Here is a 10,000-nt window from a genome sequence, read left to right as displayed (position 1 = left end):
TTTGATAAATGTGAATAGCAGATGTTCCTGGACTTAACAATAATTGGCCCATGTGCAACTGATCAAAAGCTACAGAAAATATATAGGTGCCCAGCAAAAATGTAACTTTTCCTTAGTTCTGCCTAGACATTAGTTACTTCTGTTATATTAATTCTAAGCCTTCTTTTAGTTAGCTTGCAAATATTGCAGCATGACAGCAAACTAATAAACAGGAATTTCAAATTTAATAGCTTAGCACTTTAGCACAAGAAAAAACATATAATAGAAAACTTTGAATTGATAAAACTTTGCATATAGCGCAGTAAGTCTAATGACTATTTGGGCAGAATTTTACGTTACTATGGAAATCTGTAATGAAATCTAAGATTTTATATTTGCTACTTGTGAGTTTTTAAACTACAATAATTAAATGATGAAATATATAAAGGTATAAAGATATAAAGGCAAAGGTTACTATTATTATAGTTTATTGTAATTACTTGTGTATTTTATTTTTCTGTAAAATTTGTTTATAAAAATTAACCACCAATTGGAACAAGTACCTCTACGCTTGGTTATAAACTTCTTAATGGCATAAAAATTTTAACAAAAAATTTGAAGGCTATTATGGAGGCTGACTTAATGAATATTCAAAATGATTATGCATAACTCTTTTGAGCTTAGTGACATAAGTTAATTTTGCAAATCTAATGCCAAAATAAGGTTCCACATCTAATACAGCATCATTTGGTCATGAATGGCATAAACATATATTGAGCATTGTAATGCTGCTTTTTAATTACAATTTCAGTGTGCCAGGCTATAGATTAATGGTTCAATCTTATGGATATCTCCTCAGAAGGATTTCAATAAAGCTTACTTCTTTGAGAGCACATATAAGATGATTCAATATTATATTTAATCATATAAGATGATATTATATATTAATTATATAAGATGATAAATATTAAATGATTATGAATAAAGTTTAAATAACCAGAACCATAGCATTTTAGGAATCTGGCTAATTATATCAACAGATATTTAAAACTTTAGAATATATGCTCATTTATGATCAGATGGCCCCCAATTTAACTATATAAACTGCACAGTGTTATTCAGTGTAACACTGATCTTCTAAAGATGTTCTGGTAATTCGTGAGGAATCCCACTGTTCACAAACCTTACTCTTCTGTTTAATTGCATGGAAATATTTGTATCAACTCAACTAAATGCTCTGATATAAAATAGCAATCACAAAAAATACTGGAGTTTGTCTATTCTTTGCAATTTTGAAAAGTGTAATAGCTCACATCAAAAGTCTAATTGCAAAGTTCAACAGGAAAAGGAAACTAGAGTAAATGAAACTAACACTTCAAGGAGTGTAAGGTTCACACAGTGAAGATTCAAAATTATACACTAATCCAAATGTATCTGTGAAAATACCTCAGAGAAAAAGTGCATATTTTGTCCATATATGCACACATTGTGTGCAAATACACCAACAACTATATAAAGCACACAGAAATCAAGTTTTCTTTCACATAAAGCCAAAATCATTATGTTTTGGTAAATAACTTAAAACTATATTTACAGCCTATAATGCAGAAATCTACCGTCAAAGTTCTCTGAGTTTCAGTATGGAAACTTGTATATTTACTTTGCCTATTTACTTATTTTGAGATCTTCTGAAACTTTAGAAAATTAAAGAACAATGTTGCTGCCAAATTTTCCCTTTTCAGAACCTGTCTGACACTACAGTATTTTTATCTCCTTTTTTTCTGCATTATTTCTATTGGAAGTTACGACTACATAAAAAAAACAGGCGGTAAGTTTTTAAGATACTCTGAGAAATAAGTTACACTTTGTGAGGATGATTCCTGCTATAAATTATTGCTTATGTTTTTAAAATATTAATAGAGCACTACCATGCATATTATTCAGAGGAAAGTCTAATAAAGTAATTAGGGGAAGAATTTAGAACTGTAACCTAAGCAAATTTCCAACTTTTTAAATGGTGTTTAAAAAAATCAAAATTTTTATTAGGCAATGTTTATAAAATAAATGTTAAAATATATAAAGAATTAAAATTTTAAGAAGGGAAAGAAAACTGGTATGTGAAACAATGCACAGCTAAAAAATTCTTAGATACTGCTAAGTTTTCAATTATAAGTTTAATATAATTGTTCCATATTACCATAACAAATAATACTGTATAATTTATTCAATATTAATATTAAGAATAGTTTAATAACTTAATAATGACTGCCATTTATTTGTGATTATAAAGGCCTAAACTGAACAATATAAGTAAAGCTCTATAAATTTTCCACTAAAATTCAATTTTAACATTATGTTTAGTAATGTTATTTGCTCATTATGTAGATCATAAAAATATATCTATTAACAAGTTAAATATTCAATATTTTAATATAAACATTGGGTAGTATAAGGCATAGTTTTCAAAAAAAAAAAAAAAAAAAAAGCTCAGCAGTTTATGCACGATATTCAGCACCCTGAAATATCTGGTCTTTATATATAACTAGAAGAAAGAAATAGCCTAGTTCTACTTTTTAATAGCAGCAATAATGATTTAAAAAGTGTTAAATGTGTGTCTTAATTTCATCATAGTACAAAGCATAAATTTATTATTTGTTTATAGCTTACCCAACCTGACAAAAAAGACCATCATTTACTTGGATACATTTCCCTATTCATTTTTATAAACATTAAGTTTTATTTAGTTGCATACAAAGGAAGCAATATAGGTGCACATACCACAAACACACATACATAGTTATTTAGGAAATTACTTTATTCCTAGTCTCCTGGCTAAAAGAGTATGGCAATTCTTTCATCTCTAAAGAAGTATTTCAATTAGTCTGCTCAGGTGTCCTTTCAACTTTTTATATATATATTTAATAAAATTTTGTTTACAAGAACTATAGCAAAGCATCTTTGCTGCAAAGAATCCCTGTGGCACTTTTACCTCAGCTGAGTTTAGGAACAATTTCAATCTACAAAGATGTAAAATAGCAAGTAATGTGGCCCTCTGGTGGACAGCTAAGAATCACCTTTTCTTTCTCCGTATCATTCAAGAACCTGGCAGTTTAAAAAAAGGTATTTTGCTTGAAAAGATATGGAAGCAACGTCTACAAATATATACACTTCTCTTTAAAACAGAGTGCGCAGGGCACTCCAGGGCAGATATATCTTAACAATTAAAAACATGCATAAATTTTCTATTTTAAAAACTAACAGAAGACAACAAAACAAATAAACAACAAAATAATGTTCCACTTTCTGCAATACTTTAAAAGTAAAAAAAAAATCCGATTAGAAGGATAGGAAAAACCTTTCCATCAGCATGAAAATAAACAGGATGCAAAACAAACAAAAACTTACCTGCTGTTGTTGCAGATGCAGCAGTTCTACTGTGCTTACTTCAGTGCCCGTGTCACCACTTGATCTTCCATCTCTGCTGCCAGCATCTAATTGGCTGCTTAGAGTGCTCATTCCATTTTGATTCATTGAACTGTTGCTTATTGTCTCTGTCGCAGATTCCTGCATCATGACTTAATACCTAAAAGTGATTAAGAAGTATCAATTAACGCACACATTACACCTTCACACTTCCATTATCAAGATGTCCCTCTTTGCCAATTAGAGAGACAGCATATTTAGAAGGAGAGGGGAAAAACCTCTTGCACAGTCATTTAAGGAGCAAGCAATGCAATACAAACCTTGCTTTCATAGACATACTATACTCATTCCTGAAACCATGTTTCTCAGAGCAATGTTGCTGTAGTTTCATATAGAGAGAGAGATAACATCCATATATACAACATAGAGACAGCGTTCCTGAATATCACATTTTAAAGCCTAGCTATCAACCCAGTAAAATGAAGGCATAATTTCATACCCTGCCCCATTTTTCCTATTATCTAGCTTTAACAACCATAGATGACTATACAGCCCTATTTAAAATATTCACTATCTAGATTCTGTCAGAATTTTACAGCATTTCTCATGCAGGACTGTTATTTAATGATGCACAGCTAATCATACAAAATTAAAATTTTGTAAGAGTGTTACAAATCATATGGTATCAACCAATGATAAATAGTATAATGGGTTTCTCTTTTTGTCTGGGAGAATAAATAAAATTTTGCCTTGGAGGCATTTTAAGTAAAAGCTCTTGCTGCAAACACTTCAGATATTGCCTATTTTTTAATCAAACGGCTGATATTCATTTATTTTTCTGACATTTAAAACATTTAATACTGTCCTTCCTGGGAAGTAATTAAGCTTATGCATGAGCAGCAATCAAACTGTTCACTTGAAGATGACTTAAAACTCAATTTTAACATAGGCAAATAAATGAAAGATATAAAATTAATTTTCCAGGCATGTATTAGATATGAAAGCTAGAAATAAAATCTATCAAGAATATCACTAATGATTGTGCTAAAAACAGCATAAATTATGCATATTACCTCCTCTACAGTAATAAATGTTTTATCATTTTCACTGCATAAATATACTGTACTTTCAGGATAGCAATGAGATGTCCTGCCAAGTTCAGATGGAATCTTTGCAGTAAATAAAGAACCAACATATTCTTACAAACTAGAATTTCAAATATATTTTACATCAATAATAAGAAAATTCAATTTTTGCTATTTTCAGAGTTTATCTTAATTCTACATATTTTAATAATGCATCATCTATCTTCATGAACAAATGCATTTATTAAACTGACCAATTTCCAAGGAAAGAAAATGTGGGAGAACAGAGCAAAGCAAAGCAAAACTTTCTGATAAAACTTTCCGACAAGATGCTTTAATGGGTGGGTAAATCCAGTCAAAAGAACAGCTGCTACTAGAATTACTAGTTTACCTAACACATTGTTCAACTCAATTCAGCATATGATCAATACTTTCCTCTATAAAATACCAAAGAAATTATCAGAATTTAAAATACCATCAATAACGTCATTAAATAGTAATACAAGTTTATTTTTCATAAAGGAGTATTTAATAACATTTTTAAAGCATGTAAAAAACACTACATATTAAATGCATACTTTGGATTTAAAGGAGATAGTCATTCCCCCCACAACATAGAGAGAGACAATTACAGTTCACATAAAGGAAGATAGCTGCAAAAACAAATACTCTTAAAAAATACTTTTCAGTAATAATAAGAATAAAGAACAAACATGTTATACAGGTAAAAATGAATTTTATACATGTAAACACAAGTTTTTCAATAAGAAAACAAAACTTATATCATTTTATAAGAGGAGGCAGCTAATAAATATTCAAATTAGGCATAAATTCTGCATGCAACATGTTTAAAATGTTTAGGAAAAAAGTGCTTGATAGAATTTTCATATAACTCATAAGACCTTGCTAAAGAATATCTCAGATTTCCTAGGCAACTTAAAATATGTCTTATCATTATTAATATTTTTATAATTATATGCACACACACACACTCAAACCCCATTGAGTTCTATGGGACCTTCTCTCTAGAAAAATTATAAAATTAAAAACTTAGTTTCTAAAACACATTTGAAGTATGTATCACTGTGAACATATTCACTGAATACTTTATCTTTTTCATACCACCTCCAAAAGGATGAGGGCATGTATTCATATAATAAAATATTTATTTTACATTATTGTTCAGTATAAATATTTGACTATATTTCTGGAACAGTAAATTATATGCATTATAAGGATAAATGCATGATATATGAAGCTTCATCAACCAAAGGCATTATATATTTTTTTCAAATTTCTCTTTTCAAATTAAAATTAGATATTTACAAGTCTGGACTCTTTCACTACAATTAGAAAGGAAACAGTAATGTATTGTACAGTTCATGTTAATCAAATATATATAATTCTTTAACTTTGAAATATTACTGAATGCTAGAATTATTTTCTACACAATATATACAGTTAAGGACCAAATCAAGACTACCCAATTGACTGGAAAATGGTGGCCAGGTAGATAAAAAAAGGGGAAATGATTTTCAATATAAGCTACACTTACTACTCATTTGGTATGGCATAATCAAAATAAAATAGTTAAAATCTGCCAAAGAGAAGTGATTCAGATCATTGCCTTATAAGCCAGAGACTATGTAGAAAGGTTTGTGGTTTTTGACTGCAGAAATAAAACTAATAATCACTTAGAATTTGCAAGAGTATTTATGTGTGTGTATATGCCATTTCGGGGTATCTTTATAAGACCTTTTCAAGTTCAAATTATTGAACCAAAAAGCTCGAATTACTGAATTTACATGGTTTGTGATGTCTTGAATTTTAAGTAATACAAACTAATGAACAAAATGCATACAAAGGTATGATTCCAAGGATAATCATTCTGAAGACAACTGCAGAAAAAAAAATATTTTTTTACTTAAGCATATATGTGTATTTTATACTACACAAAACTGCAAAGAGATTTAAAATCCGAAAGATGAATTGTGCACGAATCTCAAACCAGAATTACTTGCTTTCTATGCCACAAATTTATTTCTTACAAAGGTGGGAGACAGACAATTACATTTAGATATTTCAGTTTAATAAGCACCAACATTTAAAAAAACATTTTTTTTAAAATGCTACCTTAATATAATTAAGTAGGTATAGATTTACTCCCTGCTATATGTTTTGCTCTTTCCACTAATCTTACATTTACTTTAGGTTCCTTTAAATCAGCAAGTCATTGTACAGATACTTATTCTCTACACCACTTCCCTTTTGAAACATTAAAGTGACACTGAAACTGACTGCACAAGATTGCATTTTTCTCTTCCTAAACAACTTGAATTGAAAGGTTACTTAGTGTAACAATATTTACTTGCAGAATTGTGTTGTTACCAAGGGTATAATGGATGGTGGCTATGCAGGTTTACGCAAGAATGAGTGAAGCATGAGGCATTAGCCATGTGTTTGACGTGTTTCAAATTGCTATAATCCAGCATTAAACACACCCAGCAATTCATGCCATTTCTTGCAGCCATAATCTTGAATAAAGCGTGCACAACCACTTATTATATAAATTAGTATATGACTCCCTGTTATAGTCACAACAGTGCTTTTATGTTTATTTTGCATCACGATGTGATCTTTTATTTGTACAAATAGCAGGATAAAAAGACATGGCTCAATTAGACCTCCTTGCTTTTATGATAGGGTGGGAAGAAATTTTAGACTTGTTTGCTTTGTTTTCCTTAAAAGTTTTGTCACTATAAAATGGAACAGTGCTAAGTATTTTTCCTCTTGCGTTACTTCAACACGGCTTTATTGCCTTTCAGGTTTCTAAATCCTGTAAGGGCTAAAAATTGTCTTGAAAACCAGAAACAATATTGTAAATGAAAGTTCTGAACACTAGGAGGTCTAGTGGCGAAAAAGTTGAGTTCTTAACAGTAATTTCTATAGCGTTAAAATTACCTCTCCACCCGAGGGGAGCTACTGGCTACTAAATAGGAATGGCATGGCAGAGGTGAATAACATCTGATATACATTTCACTATTTTAGATTCAGTAAAATACTGACTGCCCCTTAAATTCTGAACCTGCAAACTTCCTAAAATGGAATGTCTGTCAACTCACTCTTAAAGACCTTGAAGACAGTTGCCTAGGAACAGATGCTTTGAGATCAGGCAAATGAGTATATCCTGGTTTTATTATTATACGTTGACATCCACAACTTGCTTGAAAGATTAAGCCTTCACTAATATTCTTTTCCTTTCCTGATTAAAGCATAATAGTTTAATATTCACAGAAATGAATGAGTTATTTCTGGAATTCTGGAATTCCAAACTGGAATTCAAAGGGCCAAAATATAAAATTAATATTTCCCAGAGTTCACTCACATTATAACCTATCTAGCACCACTAAAAGGCAAACAAAATGGTTTTCAAATGGGAGATTTTTAAAAATAATTTCTTATATAATGTGCATTTTACGTTCACAGATATCTGAATTGACGAATGCATTCTCTATTGTTTAGTTTGGGATAAGTTTAAGTTAAAACTAAACAAATTAAGACACTTTTTCTCAGTCACAGGCCAAGTAGCTTATACCACTTATTAGCAGCCTCTTTACAACAATGGTTAATCATTTTATAAATGATTATATTTATATATTACAGTTTATTAGTAGGTTTATTGATAAACTTTAGTTTCTTTTTTGTTATTGCATTAGTTTATATATATTTTAATATATTATTTATGCATAACAAATTACAATAAAAAGCAATAATTAATCATTTTATATTATGAGTGCAATGTCAATAAATGCACAGAATTCAGAGGGACTAGAAAAGTCCCTGATTTTAAGAATGAAGGCAGATATATGTCTCCCTGGAAAATATTGCAGGATCCAATCTGAGTCAATTACTGGGACCAGAGGTTTAGTCTTCCAAACTTTTGGACTCGTACTGGAGCCCATATCCTCTGGAAACTTCTCTCTCTCCAATCCCTGTTTTTACTTACTTCCTATGATTTCTAAAATTCTCTTTACTGATAACATTTTAGAAATATGAAGAGATTCTCTAATACTTATTACGTACAGCAAAATCTACACACAGAGGGATTTAATTAATAACTCTCACAACAAAGGATGCATTTTGATATATTTATTTGAATGTAGAATATATTTTGAAGCTACTCCTAAGAATGGACATAACTGACTATACTGTGCTTTGGCTGGTGGACATTAAGGTGTTATGTGGATCCATTTAAAAAATAAATGAAGAGAACTACCATTCTTAAACGTCTGAAATTACATCTGTATAACTGTCTACAGATATGGATACAAACTTATATGTGTGCATACAGAAATCTACAAAGATTAGCTAAATTAAACTAGAGAGAGTCATTTGCCTAAGAAGACTTATATAGATACAATAGAAATTATGTTCTTAATATGTGAAAGGGACATGTGTTTGCAGATGCCTGACACCCAGCCAAGCTAGCCAGCTTTCAACAGATGGAGTTGTACATCCAGATGCAAATAGCCATTTTGAGTAAAGTAGAAGTAAAGTACAGCATGGCTATTTCTATAATTGTAGAAATTATAGAATTATATATGCAAATTCTACATTTGCAATGTAGAAGAGAATCTATGCAAGCAATCCTCCCCCCCCCCTTTTGAAATATAGGGCTACTGCTTTTAAGTTACCTTTTACTGTTCTCATATTTTCTTGCATGCAGCTACATACAGATTTGGGTCAATGGAGTTAGATATTCAGGAAAGGGTTTTATTTGAATGCATAACTGCATCAACCTGTGGAGTTTCTGGCATTTTCATATCACCATTTGATCTAGTGTAAACCAAATGCATGTTGCATTTTACAAAAGGGAAAATAGTGGCAACAAAAAGATATCACTTTCAAAGCTAAAGTATTCAATATAGCCTTAATTTAAATTGACAGAGTAAAATTAAGTTTCTGTCTAAAACTATAAATACTAGCATTTAAAATGTTTTGGCTATTTCTGTTCAATAGCAATAGAAATACTATGTGAAACACTCAGCAGAATATACTAATAATTTGTATAATTTGTAATAAAAGACTGACTCATAAAGTAGCTTACTAGTTATAATGTAATAAAACTAGTGGATCCAGTTTAATAGCAAACCTGTAATTATATAAATGTTTCCACCTACATTGATCAGGCTAAAATAGATATATTACAAAGCATTATAGTTAAGGATTATTTCCAAGCAAAAATATACATAATTGTGTTTCAGAAACATGCAAGGATTGATCTCAAAGTAAATGATATTTTGTCCCAATGAAACCAGCAAATTACTCCTGACTTCAGTGAGACTCACAGGAGTTAATTTACATCAAAGGTATATTGCCTATATGCTCCAATAAGACCTACCGGTACTTTTATTCACTTTCTTTTATTTAGGACATACAAGTAAAACATTGCCTTAATCTGATCTGTTCATTGTGCTAGTTTTCCACTGCACTAGTTCTTTAACCATGACTTT

At 30.3% G+C, this 10,000-nt stretch overlaps 1 protein-coding gene across 10 annotated transcripts in view; it reads right to left on the bottom strand.

Moving 5' to 3' along the window:
• The window catches only part of FOXP2 (forkhead box P2), a 1,221,669-nt gene that overhangs the window by 454,549 nt on the left and 757,120 nt on the right, over positions 1 to 10,000 (bottom strand). For all 10 annotated transcript variants that reach the window (XM_087874168.1, XM_087874175.1, XM_087874172.1 and 7 more), the window contains one exon: positions 3,385 to 3,562. In XM_087874168.1, coding sequence (XP_087730294.1) covers positions 3,385 to 3,552 — 168 coding nt within the window. In that variant the 5' untranslated portion in view covers positions 3,553 to 3,562. The remainder of the gene's footprint in view (positions 1 to 3,384; positions 3,563 to 10,000) is intronic.

The sequence above is a fragment of the Pantherophis guttatus genome, chromosome 7, assembly GCF_059756535.1.
Source record: "Pantherophis guttatus breed Tessera chromosome 7, ASM5975653v1, whole genome shotgun sequence".
Taxonomy (NCBI): domain Eukaryota; kingdom Metazoa; phylum Chordata; class Lepidosauria; order Squamata; family Colubridae; genus Pantherophis; species Pantherophis guttatus.
Note: the sequence above shows the minus strand (reverse complement) of the source record. Positions and strands in the feature narration are given on the sequence as shown.